The 24,070-nt window shown below is 42.4% G+C and overlaps 1 protein-coding gene across 1 annotated transcript in view; it reads left to right on the forward strand.

Moving 5' to 3' along the window:
- ITPR2 (inositol 1,4,5-trisphosphate receptor type 2) overlaps positions 1–24,070 on the forward strand; it is a 431,766-nt gene that overhangs the window by 406,508 nt on the left and 1,188 nt on the right. Inside the window, exon 56 of the mRNA XM_053921707.2 lies at positions 23,376–23,537. Coding sequence (XP_053777682.1) covers positions 23,376–23,537 — 162 coding nt within the window. The remainder of the gene's footprint in view (positions 1–23,375; positions 23,538–24,070) is intronic.

A 24,070-nucleotide genomic window follows, 5' to 3' on the forward strand; every position in this document is an offset into this window, starting at 1 on the left:
CCCACATGATGGAGGGCACCTTCCCCAACAGGACTGCCCTTACCTCAGGTGCCAGCTGCCCTCTGGGTATCCCCCGGCCACTGGCATCTCTGCCCAACTGGCTACAAACTCAGGGTTTCCCATGACCCCTTCAGGGTTGATTATTCACTAGAACGACACAAAAGTCAGAGAGCACTGTCCTCTCAATTACACTGTTATTATGAAGGATATGGATCACGAGGTCTGGGTGGGATTCAAACCCAGTGCTCTGTGCCCTCTCTCTGTGGAGCAGGTGCATCATACTCCTGGCACAGTGATGTGTTCGCCAACCATGAAGCTCCACTGAGCTTCAGTGTCCTGAGTTTTTATTGAACTTTATTCTATAGGCATGATTGACTTCATTGTTTGCCATAAAATGGAACTCAGTCTTCAGCCCCTTCCCTGCCCCTAGAGTCACGGCTGCCTCGAAGCCCCAACCCCCTAGTGACATGCTTGATCTCTCCAGTGACCAGCCCCCATTCTGAGTCATCTCACCTCTTAACATGAAGTCGGGTGTAATCCAAGAGACTCATGAATAAAAACATACTCCTGTCACTGGGAAATGCCAAGGAATTTAGAATCTTCCTCTCTAGAATCGGGAGCAAAGACCAGTCGCATTCTTTACTACACACCAGCTATACTCCCCGTTTTCTGCATGTGTATTTGTTCCTTTTTTAAGCACTTCACTGGAAATGTTTTAAATCTTAACTAGAAGTTAAGGCTTCTCATTTCTCTATCTCTATACACTCCATCAAAATACACAACACACACTCCATCAAAATATGTCACCTACGCTCTCCACTGAAATGACTCTGTTACCTCCTAAATCTTCTCAGCTCTAGTCCAGATAACCTTCAGCCCTCACCTAGACTGCTTGCTGCTGGTGCCACTAAGCTGGTCGACTTTCTGCTTCCATACGGAGTCTTCTCCTTCTACTGACTATTCCTTGGGACAAAGGGATAATTTTTTAAATGTAAATCGAATATTTCTAGCTTCCTAGTACGTAGAACACAATTCAAACTTCACGTCCAGGCCTGTATGCTTTGACACCCGCCGTCCCCTGCCGCGACTTCCTTCATCAGCTCCAGCCACATTCTCCTTGCTGTTCCCATAATACATCAAGCCTGTTTCTCTCCGGGAGTGTTTGTGTTTGTTCTCCTCTCAGCCTCCAACACTCTACTCATTCTTTCATATCCTGCATGTTTCTGCTTACATGTTACCACTTCAGAGAGGCTTTCTCTGGTCACCTTTCAAAAGGGGTTTCTTCTCCTGACAGTATCCTTCTTAATCTCTTACCCTGCTTGTTTATCTTATCGAAATCTGACATGATATTGTATATTTACTTTTTTTGTATGTCTTCTGTGTGTGAATATAATCTGCATTAGGGCAATGAATTAGTTTTGTTTGTTGCTATGTCATCAAGACCTAGAGTAGTGGTAGTAGGGACTTACTTAATGTTTTCTGAATGGATGGATGACTAAATGAACAAATGAATGCACAAGAAATAATAATATATCTTTAGTGACTTAGCTTCCTCATAATGCAGGTGATAACTAGCAAGCAAAAAGGCACTGGAAGACGAGCACAGGTATTAGACTATCTGAGTTTGTGCCCCAGCTTGGCTACCTCCTCGCTGCATGACTTTGGGCATTTTGTCTCACCTCTCTGCCTCAGTGTCCTTAGTTAAAAAACAAAAGGTATTATTTACCTTAACACTTAAAACCATGTCTGAAGACTTTCAGTAATGAAGGAGGGAACTCTGCAATCTATACATGTTCAAATGGAAAGTCTGATCAGAGGATCCAACAGATCTAAAGTTAATTTACTGGACATGAAAGACCGAGTTAGAAATTAAGAGACATAAGAGAGTTTAACTAAGTTATTTAACCTCCTCTTGCTTCCTTTTATGAAAAGCAAAGGAGATGAATTAAATCTATCAAAAGACCCTTCTATATCTGATATTTTGTGGTTTTATAACCAAAACCACAAGTCTGGATAGACTTGAAAGCCAGAGGTTGAAAGGAGAATCACATACCAGCCTTGAAGAAAAACAGTGGAGTTCTCTTCCTTATAAGGTTCCGCACATTCAAGTGGTCACCAAATAGTCCTACAGTGTCAATGACACTTACTTTGCAGGACATACCAGTCACTGCAAAGTATTGTTTAATTGGTTATCATTTGGTTGCTATCTCTGGCCTGAGCAGGAAAATGACAAAGAAGATGGAATTGAAGCTGGAGTCAAACTTAGGCCAATAACCCATGTCAACCATATGTTTTCTGTCCCATTCCTTCTCTACTAAAAGACTGCCCAAGAAGGGATAGAAATAGTTTGTATCATTAGTGAAAAACAGGGTACAGTCTGAGGGGAATTAGATAGAAACAGCGATAGAAATGGCTAACACACGCGAATGCAATTTCTTCATCTGGCAACGTGCAAATACTTGATGTGTTTCACTCTTAGTGGCACAGTGAGTCTTTGCAGAATAAATAACTTGTTTCTACTGCTCATTCTTATTTTTTTTTCCAGGTATATGCCCTAGTTTGTTTCTTTTGCTAGGTTTCTTCTCTTCATATAACTTGATTGTTTCATTAATCTTCCCTATCTGCATTATCTGAGTTTTTGTCAGATTTTATATACAGTTGCAAACCTGCTTTGTGAAATCTTATCCTTTCCTAGGCTCATCTTTACATCTCTCTCTTGTTCTCAGTAGTTTGGTGGATGTGCATGTAATAGAAGCTAAGATCACATCATCTTTAATAAAGGAGAAAATATAGAGTTTGTAGAAATTAGAGGAGCTATAGAAAAAGAAATCAAGCAGGTTGGCAAATTGCATGTATGGCACAAAGTGCAAAATGCTTCTTTCATGCACTATTTATTGAACAAGTTTGTGGAGCAGATGGTTAAAATGTATGTGGAAAAGGAAAGAACCATTTTGTTCAATTTCAGTGACATTGATACATTTTTTTTACATTATGAAATCTGTCATTATTTTCGACAATCCTTGATACAGTATTTTACACAATTGCCTCAAAGGACCTTCAGAGATAAAAGTATATATATGCAGTTGTAAATTGGGTGCATCCAATTTACAATATATATAATAGAAGCCTCTATTATATATACTCCACAGAATTCAATAGATCAAAAATTGCAACATAGGGGAAAGTTGAGGTTTAAAATAACCCTCAAAGCTCACAAATAAACCTGGCATTGTTTTTAACCAGCCCCAGTTCAATGGGAGTGGGTGTTCAATCCCAGTTTGATGGGAGTGTGAGTGGTTTCCTGTGGGACCAAGTAGTCAGCTTATGCTCTTTTCTGTTAACTGTGGAAAAGAAGTCATAGTGTTGGTTTCATAGAGCAAGAACATTTATTCTTCCACAATTAGCAAAAATGACAAAATGACTTTCCTTATGGTTACTGGAAGTATCAATATAGGCATCCTTTTAGAAGCAACTGCTTAATAGGTCATTTTTATTGTACTTTTTTTCTCACAAGAAAACATTCAAGCAGAGTCTGCCCCTGCAGATCAAGTGGGTGCTTCCCTCCTATGATGAATGTAAATAGTGGTACACAAAGGAGGAGGAATATTCTCATAAAAACTTGCATCCTCTTTAGTCTTCTTATCCTAAGAAGGACATGGTAGATTGCATTTGGATTATTCCAAAAACAACAAAAAATGTATCTTCTTTTGAAGATAGAGCTGAGATGGGGATGTAGTTGGGTGAACCTGATAAAGACAACCTACTAATGAACAATATAAACATAATCTGAAGCCAGGTTTTATAAAATAGATACCTAATAAATATCAAAATATCAAACTAAAATCAGTCAGAAGAATTGTTGGCAAAGGCTTTATTAACAACCAGGTGCAACAGAATACGAAATGATAGTTACAAGGTCTGTCCAGAAGAAGTCCAGCCATTGTTAATATAACGAACGTAGTTTGTGCACCATCCATGTAACCTGGCAGCCAGGGAGAGTAGGCTGGAATGCACATATGTGAACAATGATGATTCCACTGTACTAGTCAGTGGGGGCGGTAGATGCTGTGAGTGAGCATGTATACTGTGTGGCTGTTGCATTCAAAATAACTGAGCGAGTAGAGCAACAAAGCTGTATCACATTTTGCATTAAGCTCGAACGTTCCTCCATGGAAACTATTTGGATGATTCAGACGGCTGCAGCTATGGGCAACTGGTGATTGGCAGCTTCATCACAACAATGCACCTGCTCATGCATCACGTCTTGTACAGAGATTTTTGGCAAAACATCAAATCACCCAGGTGACTCAGCCCTGCTACAGCCCAAATTTGGTGCCCTGTGACTTCTGGCTTTTCCCAAAACTAGAATCACCTTTGAAAGGGAAGAAATTTCAGACCTTTGATGAGTTCAGGAAATTATGATAGGCAGCTAATGGAGACTGGGAGAACTGTGTGAAGTCCCAAGGTGCCTACTTTGAAGGGGACTGAGGCGTCATTGTCCTATGCCCAGTGTTTCTTGTATCTTGTATCTTCTTCAGTAAATCTCTCCATTTTTCATATCGCATGGCTGCATACTTTCTGGACAGACCTCATAAAGCTCACATTGCCCTTTATTACTTATTTGCAATTTAGTTGGATTTCCTTATTGTTCTCCCCCATTGCTGTAATTAGCAATTAGGCTAGCAGAAACTACATTTTCTACACCACACTGACAATTAGTCTTTAAAGCTTGCAAAGAAAACAAGGAAAGCAGGGCTAAACTATTTCACAAAGAGACCAACTGATGTAGGAAATGGGAATATTTGTTGCATAATCACTAACCACTTGTCTACAAGCAGAAGAGGATATTTAACTGGTAGTTAATTTAAAATATGTTTCATCTGATATGTTTTCTTAAAAATCCTAAGTATTATTTTTATTTTTTACTTTAAAATAATTTATAGTTATCATGGTACATCAGACGATGTACGAGAAAACTACGGTCTTAGCTAAAAATGCTGCAATCAGAAAAGCTTTCTGTGCAGGCGCCCTTGGTGGAGGCCGTGGTGGTGGAGGATTTCCCCTTGCTTCCTCTCTCACTATTGCACCTGAACACTTAGCTGCCCTCTGCATTTAACATTGTCTTAATCAGACAAAGCCATCTCTAAGAAGCGTCGTAGTGAAACCCTTTGAATGATAGATATTTGCCTTTTAATTAAAACATTTTATTCCTTTAAGTAGTGCGCAAACATTTTCCATAGTTTATTTTCCATAGAGAACACCTTTTCTACTTCTTACCTTCTTTAATAAATGTGCATTTGTTTTAGAATTTAAAACTGTAAACTCATATATGCGTGTGTATATATATATATATTTATATAAAATGGTAAACAAACATGAATGAGTTAGGGTTTCAAGGCTGTCATGTGTACTTAATGAAAATTGTGATCTATTGCTTCTGAACTCCTAGGTCTTGAGTCTGAAGATATAATATGCCAAGGAAAAATAACAATTTCATAAAAAATGATTCATGTAATTAAAGTTGCAGGAGTCATTTCTTGAATCCTGGCATGTTTAGGGAATGTAAAATGCTCTACTCTTATATTAAAAATAGTGTTAGGTACTCAGGCTACAGGACTTGCTAATTTAATTTTTATTCTATGTAGTTTCATTGCTCATTTTCCTTTCCCCAAGTCCTCTGTGTTCCAGCATGAAAACTGTCTGACTTGCTTCGAGCTTCCGGTTTAACCTTGCCAGTAAACCCTGAAACACAACTGTGGCTTGCTTTGGTACTCGAGCTGAGCCAGCAGGATTCCAGGCAGCTTCATTTCACAGTTTGTGTTCATTGCTGCCATTCCCAAATTATACCAGACAACTGTGGCTAGGATACCGCCTGGCCTAAATGCCTTATCCCCGGTCAAATGGGAATGCAGTGATATTGGGCTACCACCTGGGGAGGCTGACCCACTGCGAGTCGCCGGATGATTTTGCAGGAACAGGGCTCCAGACAGGCCGTTTCATAGGTGATAAATTATAGATTCTGTGCGAATCACTGCTCAGATTCTTGACACCGAAAGGGCACACAGAATGAATTGGGGTGGGAACACACTAATCAGAGATGCGATAAACCAGAATGTGTATGCACTGATTTAACAAGACAAATTATAATACACAAGCAGAACAGCCATGCATGATGACTGGTCAGTGTATTTTTTCCTGAGGAGCCAGATTGTAATCAGAAGGTTACTTAATAAGCAGAGGTTGGGAGCAGAGGGAGTCAGTTGGTTGCATGAAATGCATATTTAGTGGATCATACTGAGAGAAGCTGATGCAACCTCATCACTGAGTTTAACAGACAACTTGAATTCTGGTCTGGCTTTCTGTTCCAGTGAGTCCTGGCTTTACCACCAACCAGCTCTGTGACCCTGGGAAACACCTGATCACTCTATGTGTCGGTTTACTTCTCTGTAAAATGCGATAGGACTAGTTCCTAGGGTAATTGTGAAAGTCCATTCATTACCAATGATTTACGAAGCACATACTTTGTGCTGGGCATTATTTGAGGCACTGAAGAGCAGCAGCAAAGAAAACGAAAGTCCCCACCCTCATGAAGTTGATGTTCTAAGAGCAGGTGATCAACAAAATAATAACATTGTATGCTACATGGTGAAGGATGCTGCAGAGAAAAATAAAACAGGGAAGGGGAAGTAACCAGGGCGGTACAGTTCCTGTTAAATACATTGAAATAGTAAGTATAAATATGACAGCACCTGGAGTATCACTTTTTTTATTCTAACGTTATTGTTACCACTACTCTTATTTTATCTTCCATGAGGAACGTGTGGAGTCTAGCCAGATACCCTCAGGAGAGTGCTGGGCTCCAGCCGGTCTGCTGCCTCCTGCCCCATTTGTTCCAAGCTAACTGTCTTCCTCCTGATTGCCAGAGTTGCCTTTCGCTGTGTTCATTCCACTGGTTAATTAACAGTTGGGTCTTTCTTTGTTCGGGAAGGCCAGTGTTCCATGAGGCGTCACTATACGCATTTCATTTATCAGCAGTCGACTTTTACATCTAACCTCGAGCATTGTAGAGGTGTCTACACTTCCGAGTGATCCGTAGGACTCTTTCATAAGACAAGATCGTGTAAAGGATTGTGATACTTCAGGACCTCCAGAGAAAGGGTCTTGGCATCCGGGAATCGAAAGCCTGTATTCTAGTTCTGGCTTTCTCATTGTCTGTCTGTGTGACCCTGGGGAAGCAATGACAGTCGTGTGCCTTCGTTTTCTCTCGTGTGTCTTGGGAACAGGTAGGGCTGCCCTCCATAGGGTTCACAAGAGACTAAAGTAAATAACAAACATGAAAAAGCAGTGAAGTATTTAAAGTACTATGTGACTGAAATAGTACCAGTTTTTGTCCTTCATTTTTCCTTTCCTACCTATTCCGATTTTTCCCCCACAAACCTAAGTAGGAGTTGAGATGGTAAAGCACAGGCTTAGAGAATCTAAGGCTTCAAGGACTAGTTCAGCCTTCCAGTCCGGCTCAGCAATCGCTCTCCCACGGGAGGATCAGAGAACAAAATACCTAAGATCAACTGCCAGTTGGGTTTCTACCTTTTGTCTCCCAGTTACACATCCTTTCAACGACATCACAGAGAGCTGTGAGGGAAGTCAAGGCACTGGCTGGATACAAGCGAAGATGCCTGTAAATTAGGCTGGATTGCTACATAATGGTTAGGCTTTAGTGTCAAGCCAAGAGACCAAAAAGATTAGATTTTATAGGTTGAAAAATGATAGTGTTTAAGAAGAAGAGCAGCTTATGATGGCGGTTTTATGGAGTCCTGGCAGCCCTGTAGTAGAGAAAAGGGTGTGATATGAGAGACATGATAAAAATATCATTATAAGTAATCAGGGACTAACTAAAAATGGCAGATGGGGGAGTGATGATAGTAAAAGTCTAGTCACAATTAGGCGTGTGTGCATACAGCCCCCAAGTACCCGAACGCTTGCCAGACACTAAACGGGGGAAATCTAGGTGGTCCTTTGGTGCATGCAACAGCAAGGAAACAGAAAGACGTGTCTTCTAAAATGTTGTATTGGCATTTATGCTCCAGAAGCACTGTGCAAATTGCTTTTGTTTTGATAAAGAATACTTTCTTTCGAGCCCTGGGTTTGATCTTCAGCTCGGGCTGGAGATAAAGTGACAGTGACCAGCTCTGAGGGAGAACCTGTCCCGTGCTATCGATGAACTGGGGTGAGTGGCACTCTGCTCTGTGCGCCATTCAGTGTCATGCGGCGGCCGTGTGTGATTCCAGCCTGTTGAATGGGCGTTAGCACTTTCACCCCAGCTGGTAGCCCAGGAATGCAGCGCCCTTCAGCCCCTGTGTTCCTAGCGACTTGGAAGCTGGGAGTATCAGAAAGGCCTCGTTGCCCTGTGCCAGCCATCATAAGTGTATTCATCACGGCGGGGTTCCGTACAATAAGGTGGTGAAACTGTGGCTGAGAAAATAGCACAGGAGACTATTAAAAGTGGGACTTGACTGATAGAAAGTTTATAATGCATGTTGCATCAGCTACTTTTATCCTCTAAAATTTGTCTTTGCAAGAAAATGGTTCTCAGTATAAATAAGATTTTTCTAAATTAGTGGCTTAACCTGATGGTACACACCAAAATGGTCTCTCCCTCACTTCGTGTACTAGGCATGTCATTGGGATGTTGCCTGTCCATGTATTTTGTGATGAAAATGGAGTCATACTCCCAATGCAAGTGGGGAAATTATTACTTAAGAAATCCTATAATTATTCCTTTAGGAAAGAAGCATTTTGAAATGAATTTTAAATAACTTATTTTGTTTGGTGGGTTTTGTAAATCTGATGTTTATATATTGCATTAGTCAAAAAGCACCTGTATCTTTGGTCAAAATAATTAGATCTTTTTTTCTAGTCATGGGTCATTGTGGACAATATAAACCAATACAATCTGTATTATATAGTTGTATTGCCAAATCATTCCCCACATTTTTCCGCAAATTAAAAGAGAGTTATGAGGCAATGGGGCAGGAGGGACAAGGATTGACTCTGATGAACAGAAATGTGGGGAAATTATGTTTATATAATACATAAATGATGGTCAGGGATATAAATCCTAACCAAATACCTAAAAAATGTTGCATAGGTGTTTCTCTAATCCCTATTAAATGTGAGGCTATTGGTGATATTCTTTTAAACTCCAAATAATTACCCAGAATTCCAAAAAATTATTCAACTTTGGGATAAACAGCTACAATGCCTACTTTAAATACTTGTCACACAAGGGTGTAATCAAATTACATTAAAGTCATAAGAGAAAGAAAAAATATTCATATCTGCCTGGTGAAATTTATAGGATGTTACAGAACATCTGTTGGAGAGCGAAGGATAAACTCGAGTTCTCAACAGGGCCTTGGAAGTCTTGGCTACCAATGCTGGCAAAACCATCAATTTTCCATTCCTGGCGACAAATTTGAAATCCAAATAAATCCTGTTTGTAAGGGCACTAAAAAGCCTTGTCAGCTCCGAAGTTCAGTAAGCATGCCTTCACTGGCAGCGTACTGAAGCCACAAACCAGGCCAAAGTGCAGACATCTCCTATAATCTAATTTTCAAGCACAAAGTACAGCAAAGCCAAATATGGCTCCAAGGGCAGGGCTTCTTTAACACAGTTCGTAGCATGACCATGGGCTTGGGTTGGGTACCCGGCAAAATGAAAGGTCAGCATCACTTCCCCAAAACAGTGAGCCTTGAAGAGAGGTGATGACGAGAGAGGAGAGTCACTTGAAGTATCAAAGTGGTTCTCTGCGCCCCATGGGTGAGATAAATAAAAAAGAGGAAGTAAAAGAAGATTAATAGTATGTTTAGTAAAGTACAAGGGCCAAAATAACCCTGGAAAAAAGCCTCATAACTCTCTTTCAAAGTCACGGTCCAGATATACAAACGGAGTCGGCTCTGACTGTGTGGGCACCGCCCCTTAGGAAGCCTGACCACAGTTCTTGCAAAGAAACCGAGACAAAAATAGAATTCTTCCATTCCAAGGTGACCTCCCTTTTCTCTGTGTGTGTCAGTGATTTTCAAACAGTAGATTTTGAAAGCCATGGCAACTTGAGGAATTTGCATTTTTAAAAAGTGGGCACGTATAGGCAAAAGTTGTATTTGTGGATATGGAACAAATGAATAGGCTCCTCATTTCCACAAGGTTACTAAGCAGTGGGGTGGGAAAGAGTGGAGGGAAAACCCTCCAAAACTCCCAAATAGCAATTGATGTGGGAAAATTTTGAAGCTCACGTCAGGGTGACTCCGTGTTCTTGTCTCTGAAAATCTGTGGACTTGAGGGATGTCATCATCCCCTGAGGCCTGTTACAGAGCCCTCCTCCCACTCTCTCATTCTCTTTCCCCCGGACACATGTTTCTGCCTGCTGCGCCCTCCCAGCCCTGATTCCCATTCCATCATCCGCCCACCAGAAGCTTGTGCATGGCATTTGTTTTTCTACATCATTTTATCCACTCCTGACAGAAATCCTAAAAGACAGACTTTATTCTCCCATTTTCAGAGGAAGAAACTTAAATAATAATCTCCTCCAATCATACCCCTAATGAGAGGCAAGGCTGGGATTCAGAGAATGTGAAACTGGAAAAGCCAGTGTTAGTGCCGCCTGTCACCCACCAGACCAATGAGCAGAGACAGGGATTGAGTCTTTATGGGTGCTTTATTCAGGTGGCTGGCGATCTGAGAAGACTGTGGGTTATGTACCCTAACAGACCATCTTAAATTCCATTTTAAACCGACCCTTTTTATAAAGGGAAGAAACGTGTAGGTAAGGGGTTTGGAATTCAGGGAAAAGTTAATCAGATAAAAGCTGCAGCATTCTTTCATCTGTGTCCTGGGTGGTGGGCGTCTCACCCTGGAGTGCAATGGCTCAGGTGCCACCTTGAATTGCTTGCAGTCCTCCTAGAGCACAAAGGTGGGACTGCTATGGTCTCCTGGAGTCAAGATGGGTCATACCTTCAGTTCCTGCAACAGTAGCTTTTACATGCATTGATGACTAAGATTATTAGCTATCACCTAAACTAAAAGTCTCCAATTCTTGAGTCCCCCATCAAATGGGCTGCCTTCAAAACGCCTCCCTTTTAGATCATGTCCGCTCTCTTGGGTCCCTGCACATCTAAGCATGCTCGCAGCTGGGGGCTGTCCAGAGTGGTTCCACCTTGGTTAGTGTTCCCACGGAGCATAGGCCTTCCCCGCATGGCACACTCCACTTGACCTTTTACTGAATATTCCTCACCTCCAGACCCTTGTAAAGAGCAGTAGCAGTAGCAGAATACTCTTCTCCTTCTGCATCCTCCAGTTTGGCTTCTCCATTTACTCTGCTAGCATTCACTGAAAGCCTGCTGCTATGTGCCAGACACTGTGCTAGGCGCTAAGAACAATTGAGATGAAGCCCTGCTCTCCTAGAATTTGCACTCCATTTTTGGAAACAGACAAGGATATAATGTAGGTCATGTCAAGAAACAACGAGGAAAAACAAAGCAAGGGAAAGGAGTAGAGAGGGATGGAGATATATTAGATTGCGTTGTCAAGAAGAGCCTCTCTGGGGAGCTAATGTCTGAGTAGATGGGGTAAGTGAGCAAGCTCTGCAAAGATCTAGGGATCAGAAGCCAGTCCCTGGCAGGAATGGGCAGGATGTGAGGGAGGACTAGCAGGTGGCCACGTGGCGGGAGCTACTGAGGAAGGCAGATGGTGGCCAAGGATGCAGGAGGAGGACCAAGACTAAGTCACATAGGGTCCCCTGGGCTAGGAAAGGCGTTTAGATTTTAAGCTAGAAAAATTCATTCTAAAAAAATGTATCAGTGCTTCCACATTGTTATTCAACATCATCGATTATTGTACTAAACAAACTTCACTCTTGACAAGGGAACGAGTAAAACACACTGGAGTAAATAGTTTAAACCACAGAAAATTCACAGGCTGGTGGATTTCAAATTGCTCCTAACCCCTCAGGCAGAACAGGGAGGGAGTAAAGAGAGAATTTATTTAAGATCACAATCAAACATCATCCTTTTTCACTTTGTTCTTTTGCCATAAACATACCCTGGGTAAATCTTTATGCGTTGCACGGTCCTATCCTTAGTGTGTACATAGCTGCAGGTCTCTGAGTGTGTTCTGTCGTCTGTAGCTCTTTTAAAACAGGCCAGTCAAGTAGCCGCTATTTATAGGTCTTAGACCAGCAACACTTAGCAAAATTAGATGCCCAACTAGCCCAGTTTCCTGGTCACTTTATTGCTTTAATGGTGACCTCCCCCCCTTGCCATCTGCAGCAGCTGATGGCCACATGGCTCACAACCAGAGGCGCTGGACAGGCATGGTGCCTATTCTGATGCCAGCTATTCCATTTCAACCCTAACGGGGGGTACTGCACTTCAGTTCTGGCACTAGCCACCCCGAGTTAGCACAAACCCCGTAAGTTACAGGACATGATCCCCAACCTCACTGTCCTTACTTCAGACACTGCTGTGCTTGGAGGTCCCCCACCACTCACACTTCTGACACACTGGCTATAATTTCACCGGTTCCCACAATCCCCTCAGGTTCAGTTACTCGCTAGAGCAACTCACAGAACTCAGAAAGGCATTATATTTATGTTTACAGATTCATTATAAAGGGTACAAATCAGGAGGACCAGCTCAATACAGAGGCACAGGGGATGAGGTCTGAGAGGGAATACAGGGCTTCTACACCTTCTGCCATGGAATCCAGGCATGTACCTTTTCTGTACATCAGTGTGTTTACCAACCAGAGTTACTCAAGTTCCACTGAGCCCCAGTGTTTGGAGTTTTTACTAGACTTTTATTACATAGGCCTGATAGATTGATCATGGGCCACACGATTGAACTTATCTTCAGCCTTCCTTGCCTCCCTGGAGGTGGGGCTTGCTCGAAGCCCCAACCCTCTAATACTTGTGCTTGGTCTTTCTGGTGACTAGCCCCCATCCTGAAGCTATCTAGGGGCCCACCAGGTATCACCTCATTAGCATAAACTCAAGTGTTATCCAGGAAACTTGTGGATAACAAAGACATTGCTATTATTCAGGAAATCCCAAGGATTTCTCAGGGGTGTCCAACTTGCTGCCCACGGGCTGCATGAACCCAGGATGGCTGTGAATGTGGCCCAACACAAAATCGTAAATTTACTTAAAACGTTACAAGATTTTTTTGTGATTACGTGTCACGATGTATTTAGTGTGTGGCCCAAGACAATGACTCTTCATCCAGCATGGCCCAGAGACACCAAAAGTTTGGACATCCCTGAAATTTTAGAGTCTTCTCTTAGAGACCAGAGACAAAGACCAGTCAGGTCATTTATCATACAACAGTGTCCCAGCCAGGGAGGGTGACGAACCTGGGAGTGGGCAGGTCTGCGGTAGGGAGGAGGGTAATGGAGGAAGAAGCAAGTTGGAGGAAAAATGCGAGATTAAAATTGCCCAAGTGCTATGTGCACCATTAACACATGTATATATGCCCATATTTTGCCATGTATGATGCGCACTTTTTTTTGCCCATATCTATGAGTGAAAAATAAGGATGCACATTATCCATGGGTATAATGATTACATACCATGGGTATAATAATGGGTATAATAATCCCATGTATAACGCACATAAAACGTGGGTGTGCATTAAACACGGCAAAATACAGTACATGGTTTCCACTCTTGAGATGTGCATCATCTCATTGAAGAAGCAAGATATAAACTTAAATTAGGAAGCAATTTAAGAGTTGATCTCCCTGGCTGCATAGCTCAGTTGGTTAGAGGTCGTCTTGATACACCAAGGTTGCAGGTTGGAATCCCGGTCAGGGCACATACAAGAATCAACCAATGAATGCATAAATAAGTGGAATAACAAATCCATCTCTCTCTCTCCCTCTCCCCCCTCCTCTCTCTAAAATCAGTAAATTTTAAAAAATGCCTATATTCATTATAAAATGTCTCAGGGCATCATCTGAGTTCTCATGAGCAGGGAGCACTGTCTACAACAGCCAATCATAACCCGACATAGCATTTCACTGACTGGCTCTATCGTGTACCAGAAACAAGTTTTACACGGAGGAATTGCTTCAGCATCTGTTTCAATCTTTTAAGTCTTCTCTCAGATTGCTGTTCTATAAAAACAAATAACCAAGGAAATGTTTCAGATGTGGAAAAATAGACAAAATGCATAAAACCTGAATAGCATCCGTTGGAAAATCGGGGAATTTATTTGTGCAATTGCATGAAAATGAAAAGCGCAATACCTACATCATGATCAATGATTGTTTCTACATTGCGTTTGTGTCAAACTGCTCGGTGACTCATGACTGCAGTTCCTGTTCATGAGCCCTTTGTGCCTTCTATGTCTTGGCATCTTATCACTGTAATCAGCCTAGGAACCAGTGTGCACAGAGAGCCACCCACCACCTTCTGGAGGTACAGTATACCATACTCTTCCTTCCGCCTCCCCATGTCCTGGGCAGCCCATAGCTCTGCCCCATTTGAAGTTTCCCTTGTTCATCCTCCTTGAAATTACCTCATTTCTTCTCTCATGTACCAGCTGCTTGGCAGAGTTGTATGTCATCACCTACAGCCGCTGGGCTCCTTGTGTTCAGAATGGCTACGGACCCAGCTAGTCAGCTGTAGATGCATTGGCAGCCATGCTAAGCTCCTTTCCAGCTGTGCACCATCCTGTAGTCATTCCAAGTCCCAGAGCCAGCTAGTCAGTGGTCACTGCTATACTCTGAAAAGCTATAATCTAACTTAGAGTTCAGTCCCATTTTGGCATCCCTCCCTGCTTGCCCCATCCCAGAACTTACTGGTTTGGACTCAAGTCAGATTTTTTTTTTTTTTTTAATTCAGCATCCCTAAATCCACATGATGTCCTAGTGAAGAAATTTTAGCTCTTTGATGCTAATGAAAAGTTTGGCCTGAGTGTAGTAAGATTTCTTGGGTACAACTTGGCACATCATCGTGGTCCAACTTTGAATTTATTGTTAGGCATCAGTGTTATGCTGACCCAAAAGAGCCACTCCCCACCGTTAGCATGACCATACTCCAGCTCTTGGTGATAGAAACAATTCCGAGAGCATTAGAGAGGCCAGTGATGATTCAATAACAAGACAAAACAAAAACCTAAGGATAAAAGTTGAATTGTTTAGAGAAGATCATTGGAATTAAGGAGAAATTTCAGAGGAGTATTAATATCCATCCACTTTATATGAGAAAAAGAAAGAATTGATAAAAATGAAATGAGAGTGTTAAGTATGGATACTCCCATGAGAAATATGTCAAAACCCATTTTTATAAGCAATTTACAAGTGACCTAAATACTTATGAATTCCTAGTAGATAATACCTCAGAATCATCCTCTCGGCAATTTACATATATAAACACAATTTTCTAATCTACGGAGGCTGCCCAGATACTGTTACAGAACTCTTTCATTTTCCTAACTAGTTGGTCCCGGTATCGTAAATCATAATCCCAAATTTAATGGAAACCCAAGGGACCATAGTTTTCACTGGAACAGTCCCAGTTATGCCATTGTCTCTACAAAGTTTTTAATCACACTCCTTTCATGCTCAACTGTGTCCCTGTTTAGCCAACAAATTATGTGATCACTCAAAGTATAACATGAACACAGTTAAGGATTTACTTTAAGGTTCATCCAACAATTAGTGATGTTAAGATATCACCCTTTTGGTCTTGAATTATCTAGAGTGGATGTTCTCAAACTTCAGTACATATCAGAATCACCATTAGGGCTCATTAAAACTCAGTTACTGGGCCCCAACCTCAGAGTTTCTGAATCTGTAAGTCTGCGGCGTGGCCTGAGAATTTGCATTTCTAACCATTTCCCAGTGATGTCGATGCTGCTGGCCCAGGGGAGACACACTTGGAAAACCACCAACTCTTTTCCTCTGCATGGCTAGTATTTTGAAGACAAGGGGAAAGACTTAAGGATAAACTGGACATGTTAAAAGAACAATTTGATAAAATGTATTAATATCAGGGACTAATAAAGAACACATCAGCTGACAAGCTGGCCAACTGCAAATGCAGTTTAATCAGATTTTGGCAGGTAAAGCTCTGCCGTGATAACCACGTGCTGGACCCTTCCCTGAGCTACCCTGTGCAATTTTGAGATTTGGTGGCTCTTCTTTAAGTAGTTTGCTCTCAGTGGAGGGGTGGGGGGTGGCAGGGGAGGCATTTTTCTTTTTATTTCAAAGGAGGAATTTAGATAGTCTTTTAGAAGATTTACCCATTTCTTTGTGTGAGACAAACCTGTATGTGCTATACATATATGCACATACACATACATATATGTGAAGGAAAGAGGCAGTGAAGTTCAAATAGCAACAGATATGGTTACTAAAATAGATTTAAATTCCATTTGTTATGTGTTGCTTTTCACTCTAGTGTTAACAGATTCCTGAGAACTTTTTTTCTCTAGAAATAGTATTTTCTGTATAGGCTTTACGTGTATTCGAGTGTGTGATTTTCCTTGAGCTCCACATGCAAATTTATTATTCTTTTTTTAAATATAAATTTGTTATTCTTAATTCTCCTTCTAATAAATTAAATACAGTGAAGTTGAATATGATGGTTATATTTGAAAGAAGTTTTAGGAGAGTCCTGTCAAAACATCAGGCAGAAAGCTGTTTTGATTTATATTTGAGAAAGAAATTTATCATTTATTTGTCAACCCAGGAACTGTGTTTTAATTTCAAAGGACACAGGATCCTTTCTTTCACCTCCAGGCCCTACATTTGTCAGACAAGTGCGTTTTCCAGCCCTTCCTTCCTCAGGAACCTGAGGTCTGCATCTGAACGCCTGTGAGGGCAGCCTATTTGTTGCCATCACTGAGTAACACTTGTCATATACATGTGGCATGTTCGCCAGGAATGAGGCTAGCTTGAGGCCAGATGACAGTATTATGGGTGTCCCTTAAATTTCTGAGATGGTGCCTAACCTGCCGGCAAGGCACCAGGTTAGTACAAGGGTGAGAAGCCCACCTCGCCCCCCCTTCATTGAGCAGATAATGGGATGAGGTCCAAGAAGCACTCACCCTTAGCCAAACCGATTACTATGACTTCAGAAAAGAACACTTGTTCCAGATCATCTTTCTAAGTCTGAAGTTCCAGGAAAGCAGGAATGGTGTCTTTCCCTCTGGGACCTTCTAGTAAGCAGGTAGTATCAGCATTTCTCATGTTCCTCTTGAGAACCATTTCCACGGACCCCTTCAAGCCAAAAGTGCAAAGAGGGGAATGCAGGGGCCATACCAAGGCTTTGGACAATGGGTATGCTTGTCAGCCTAGGAGGCCGTGCACAGGATTTTAGAATGGAAAATGCACTATAAACATGAGTCTTAGAAGAAAATGGTAACCAGAAAAATCTTAGCAAATGGCCTTATAACAACACATTCTAAGTGTAGTCAGAGAGTCTGGAAGCAGAGGTGAAGGTAGATATGAAATGGTTTATTGATATTCCATTCCAATGCAATACATGGCATGTTCAATGTGTTACCCCTCATCAGCGCTATATTGGAGCACTCTGCAAAATTGCAGTGAATGTTACGTGTTGATGTGTTTCCATCAGTGCCTGCATATGCATCTCTGATATAATATAGAAGGTTTGTTTCTGGTGTTTTTATTTTATTTTATTTTATCTACTTTTTTAAAGACAGAGAGAGAGACATCGACTTGTTTCACTCATTGAGGCAATCGTTGGTTGAGTCCTATATGTGCCCTGACTGGGGACTGAACGTGCACCCTTGGTGTATCGGGACAACGCTCCAAGCAGCTGAGATAGCTAGCAAGAGCTGTTTCTGATTTTCAACAAATAAATCCTTCAGTACATCCCAGAAGAAGTAATCAAGGGGCTCCAGTCACATATATATATATTTTTCACTGTAGTCTATTTTCTTTGGCAAGTTCATTAACTACACTGTGACATCTCCATGACACACGAAGTAGTTGGGCGCAGGAAAAGACAGACAGGATTTCCAGTTACACAAGGTAGAGGCCAAAGTCTGGCCCAACCACTTGTTACACCTGTGTGGCCTTGGGCAAGTCACTAAGTCTCTTCCTGCCTCGTTGTTGCCGTCTGTAAAATGGGGGTGTCCACAGTCTCTACCCAGTAGAATTGTTCTGGGCATGGGCTCTAGCATGACAGAAGTGCCTGACACTTGCTAGGCAGCCAACAAATGGCATATGTCACTACGATATAGAACCGCAATGCTTGCTTTCTCTTTAGCTTACAAACAGGCAGCTTTTGATGTGCATCTAGTAGAGCTAAAAAGACATAAGACAATTTCTCCAAAGCTTGGTTCACTGCAATCAATCAATCTTACTACTTTTTCATCTCATTCTGATGCGGAGAGAAATTACTACAGTTTTTACGTGCTCTTAGGCCGGTGGCCCATTAATCATCAACAGGGATGGATTATATATGTGAGAGCTAGTCCACTACGTAATTTGGAAGAACTTGTCCAGAAGTGGAGATTAAGTGCAGGGACATCTGCTGCTGTGTTGTAAGACCTCAAGGAAACCTACACTTTCTAGGTTTCAGGCTGGGCATTTGTAATATGCTGAGCTTGGCTTCTGTGGTTTCAAGGTTGCCTGTAGCCTCAATGCTCTGTTTCTGTTAGCTCACTGGGCAAACTTGAGATTTGCCTCAGCAATTTGATTTTTAAAGTTTGCCTTGAATGCATAGCTCACAGAACGACGAGCTGGAAGAGACGTAGAGACACCTAGGGTAACATGCTGGTTTTACAGGTAAGGAAACGGGGACCCAGAGAGTAAGGCTTTTTCTCCCTCTTATATCATATAACTAGTTTTTGGCTGAGCTAAAACCAGAGCCCAGTGTCGTGACTCCTACCTCAGTGCTGTTTGCATTGTACCACACTGCCTCTTCCCCGTAAGTGGGTATTCACCTTTAAGAGCCACATATGAAAACAAAGCACAGCTAAGTTTTGACTGACACTGACAACCTAACATTGTTTTGAATAACTAAAAGTTAAATAAGCAAGTTGATCTGACTGCTGGAAGGACTATTTAAAAAATGTTTATACTTCTATTTATTTATCTCCCAGTCATCTGGAAAAATACACTATTATTAGAATTTAGGAATGACAAGACGGTTATGGTTAGCATGCTTTGTGTGTCCCTCTTCAGAGACATGACTAGTTCATCTCTGGGCTTTGCATTTTAAAAACCTTGAGAAGCTCTGAATTTCTACCCACCAAGTCACTAGGATCTCACATTGTAACCTCAGAGTCTAACAGTTAATCTGCCACTTCCCTCACTTTATACTACCCTGTGGTCAAATATTTTCATTCCTGGTGAAATGAGGAAATGATTTCATATTGACTAACCAAAGTCAACACGGGAATCTGCTCATCATGATCACGGGATGTACACAGCACATATGAGTAACCGAGAAACAACAAATCAGATCTGACTGCTTTGTTAGATGGCGGATGCATTACAGGCCAGCATGGTGAGGAAGTGGTGTCCTGTCACTGGTCCCTGTTCCGTGTGTCTGTCCTAAGGTTCTGGTTTAGTCTCAACTTCCTCACCCTGCCCAGGCTGAGCCTTCCGTGGAAGCCACTCGTGGTGCTGCCATTCGGCAGAGAGAGGAACCTTCGGGTATTTAACTGGGAGCCACTCGATGAAAAAAGTGTATGTGGCAGTTATTCTAAGAACACTATTGGATTTCAGTTATTCCGGTGAAAAGGATGTACTTTCCACACTCATTTGAAGAAACATCAGTTACAGAAATTAGTTTTAAAAGATTGGTTTTATTCACAAAAAGAGGACAAAAACAATTTAGGTTGGTTGTTTTTTTTCCATTTTAGTGAGTGATGTAACAGATTTAAGTCAAGTTCCTTAAAAATTAAGAAAAGGAACTACAAAGCATTCAATATGGAAAAAAATCATAATTATACTTTTTTTAGTTTCAGATTATGGTCAATTGACACGCAGAGGAAGGGAGCAATGAAAACACAAATCGCACAAATGGGCCAGAAAAGACGGAGAAACACGCAAATGACAAAAACAGAACAGTACAAGCAGTGAAGGACAGATGAGAGAAACCGGAGGATTCAGAGAGAATTATTTTTAGGGACTAAGAGAAGGGGTGACGAGCGCCCGTTGTGTGGCTTTCCTTCCCAGCCCCTAAGCACAGCTTGCCATTGTTTTTACATCCTTTGATTAAAGTCTTTCTCTCCACATAGACCGTCAATTCTGTGAGCACAAGGGTAGCGCTGGGTTTTGCTCACCATTGTTTTCCCAGTGCTTAGCACAGACGTAGTAAACACAGTAAGAATTAGTACATGAAGCGATGAACAAAGGAACCAGGGAAGCAAGAATGTGCAGGGAAAGAGTCCTGTGGTCCTAGGGCTGGGGTGATGGTCCCCTGGGAGCTGCTGTTCCTCAGAAGTGGACGGGGCTGATCCCAGTCCCTAAGAAAACCGCAGTAACATTTCTTTGAAGGCACAAAGTCTCACCTATGCTCTCTTTGGTCAAGTTATGGTCTGCTAAGCATCTGAACAATGTTTTGCCTTTCCTTTTGGAAACTCTCTACAAGTTGATGTTTTCACCAGCCACACCGTGGGTATCACTATGTCACCTGGTACCTTCTCCCCCCAGGCTCAGCTGTCTGAGGTTCTCAAACTTTCCGTTCCATCAGCCCCCTCACGTCCGCCCTGTTGCAGACCAACCCTCTGCCAGCGCTCTGCCTTCTTGACTCTTTAAGCCAGCTGGTAGCAGCTGCCTGTGCTCCCAACCCCTTGGCCAGCAGACTTGGCTCCACATTGCCAAGACATCACTGCATCTTCACCCTCACACGAACGTGCATTTTTCAAACCTTCTGCATCACTGTCCTCTAATATCTCCTGTACATGCATCACAGTTTCTGGCCTGTGGCCGCCCACAGCTCCCTAATCCATCCCAAGCACTGACCTCCATCAGGATGATGTCAAGGACTTGGTACATGATTTATCCCAAAGATTAACTCTGCTACTACATTGATTACAAAATATCATAGTAAAGTATACACAACATAAAAGTAATCATTGTGAGTGTACCAGTGTGTGGCATTGAGTACATTTACATTGTTACTCAACCATCACCACCGTCCATCTCCAGAGAATTTTTGTCTCCCCCAACTAAAACTCTGTACCTGTCAAACACAAACTGCCCAAATTCACTGACATTTTTTTCAGTTTAAGGCACTCTCATTCTAGAATTTTCTTTTTCTAAAGTTGGTCTACGTTCAGAATTTTAGTCTCCTGTCTTGCCAAGCAATCTCAGTGCTCACAGATCTGGGTTGGGATCCCAGCTAAAACATTTGCTAGCCTCAGTTTCTTCATTTGAAAACTTCAGATAATAGATAGTACTGTACATAGTTCACATGCCAAAGAGATAAAAAAACCTGAAGTTCATTGGATTGTTGAAAGGATTCAGTGCATATAGAACCTTCAGCCCAGTCTCTTCATCCTTCCTTCCAGTGCCCACATTCACTGCTTTGCTGACATCTGCATAGCTTTGTCTTTCGGACACCCATTCCAGAGGACACAGCATCCTCTGTCAGTCCGGCTCTCTGCCTCAACTGCACATCCACCTGGGCTGCTGGTGAACCGTAGTAGTGGCTGGGGTCACTACAAGGCATGGTCCTCCACTCTTCGGGGCCATGCACCCTGCCCTGCAGGCATTTCCTGGGCCCCCATTTGGCTTTAACAAGCGACCCCAGTGGATGCACACAGTGCGTTGTCCCCTTTTCTCAGAGGGCTGTCCTAAGCCACAGGCTCCTTAAGAGCAGACAACTTGCCTCATCTGATTTTTGTCTCTAAATACCTGGCAATAGATGTAGAAGGATTGATGGAATGAATGAATCTGGCTGTCACTCTGCATTTCTGAATAAGTTACCATTCTCCTTTGAAATGCTAATTAACTACAGCTGTTTAAATGCAGTTTGAAACTCTTTAATATGTTTTATCCTTAATCCTTTATCAGCCCTTTTCATTATCATTGGGCATAGGAAATTATAAACAACTTGTTATTCTCAGACTAGGGCAACTACCAAAACAAAAAAAGAACCGACCCACAGCTGGATGAGATTCAGACAGAAGTTCAGAGAGACATAGGTCGGGCCTGTCCACAGTATCTTAGGGGAGGAAAGTACTCTGTTGACTCTTGTTCTTGGGATCTGCCAGGCAGAGGTCTTTGTAGCCACTTCAGTGGACTTTTCTGGAGCAGAAAGAATCTTAAACAGGAAGGTCGCTGCTGGGGATGTTGGGAGAAGGTGACTTAGAGACAAAGATGGGTAAACAGGAATACAGACAGACATACCTAATGGGTGGTGGAAACACTCACCTGACTTTGCATCCTACCTCTCCCTTTTCATAGTTTGTGACATGGGCAATTAAACTATTGGAGTCGCTTGTTTGCTCCTCTGTAAAATAGAGACAATATGATATACCTTGCAGCTTTATCGAGGATTCAAAACGGAATATAAGTAACACAGTGATTCTATGATGTTAGACAATCAGGCAGAATTTCCAAGGGGGCTGGGTATGAGGTCAACCCTTTGTCTCTACCACATTGGAGGGGAAGTGTGTGTGTACACACAGGTGTGGATGCACACATACACACACATCCCTGTACTCATCCCACCTAGAAAAACAGAAGTAGTACCAGCTATTGCCCTCTGGGGAAGTCTGATTCTGAAGTCTGCCCTTTCTGTAATAAAATGTTTCCAAAGAGGGCAGACAGAGTAGCCTAGGGCTGTGCCCTCCTACTTCCCTCTTCCCTGAGCCGAGCGAGCTCCGGGCTCGCCTCCGGGAAGTGGGAGGTACACTAGTGTGGGTGGCTGGAACTGAAACATTCCTTTGACTACCCTCACATTCCTCCTCCCCTTTCTCTTTTGTGCGGGGAGGAAGGAGAAGCAGCTCAGGCCTACGCGGTACCATGCACACTTGTATCTGCTCTCCCTGGCTCCAGACGCCACCTCGTCACTCATCTAGATTCACTGGATGCTTGAAAGGTTCAGAACCCTGCTCTCAATGTTGTATCCAGGGCCTTCCTGAGAACCCATAAGAAGTTTGTTGTAATATTTAAGATCTTCCCCCAGCTCATGAAGATCAGTGTCTAACCCCCAGTTCATTCCCACCCTCATCCCTTCCCCATCCCTGGTTAGAAAGAGTACTTTTTTCTTCAAGTGCTAAGAAAGTTTGATTTATATGTTAATAATACTGAACACCTACAGACAGTGTTTACAGAACTCCAGGCTCCCTTCCATACTTACTCCCTTCTTTCTGAACATTTATTTCTTTTAGGAGAAGAATTTGGACTGGTTTCCTCGGATGCGAGCCATGTCCCTGGTTAGCAACGAAGGTGACAGTGAGCAAAATGAGATTCGGAACCTGCAGGAGAAGTTGGAATCGACCATGAGTCTGGTCAAACAGCTGTCAGGTCAGCTGGCAGAGCTCAAGGAGCAGGTCAGTGTGCTCAGGGAGATGGAGCTGGTGGGGGAAATCATTCACCACCTCGAGTGAGGGGAGACCCAGAGACCCCGGGAGCAAGCTGCGGAATTTATAAATTCCAGTAAAGAAACTCTATGCTGCGCTGTAAGAACCACTTCTCCTGGGCGCAGACCATCCCCCGTCTGGGCGCTGAAAGGAAGTAACCAATCAGTGCTTCTCACTCTCCCTTCCTCTATCTCTAAAAGCAATGAAAACGTGTCCTCAGGTGAGGATTTAAAAAAAGAAGAACCATCTCTCAGTAAGCAAAGGCTTCTACTTACCCACCTCCCCATCTTATGTGAACCTCCTTCTACTCGGGGGAGGAAAAAGGCACACGTGCCAAAATACAAAGGCCTCTTTACACTTTTCTGATCGAAAATCATATTTTCTACCATCAGAGTAATTGCTAAATTCATTGGAAAGGCAGATCATCATTAGTATCTGTCATTTCAATCCTATAATCAACCCCTTCATCAAGTAAAATTGCTAGCATCTGTAAAAATAATATC

The sequence above is a fragment of the Desmodus rotundus genome, chromosome 3 (genome assembly GCF_022682495.2).
Source record: "Desmodus rotundus isolate HL8 chromosome 3, HLdesRot8A.1, whole genome shotgun sequence".
NCBI lineage: Eukaryota > Metazoa > Chordata > Mammalia > Chiroptera > Phyllostomidae > Desmodus > Desmodus rotundus.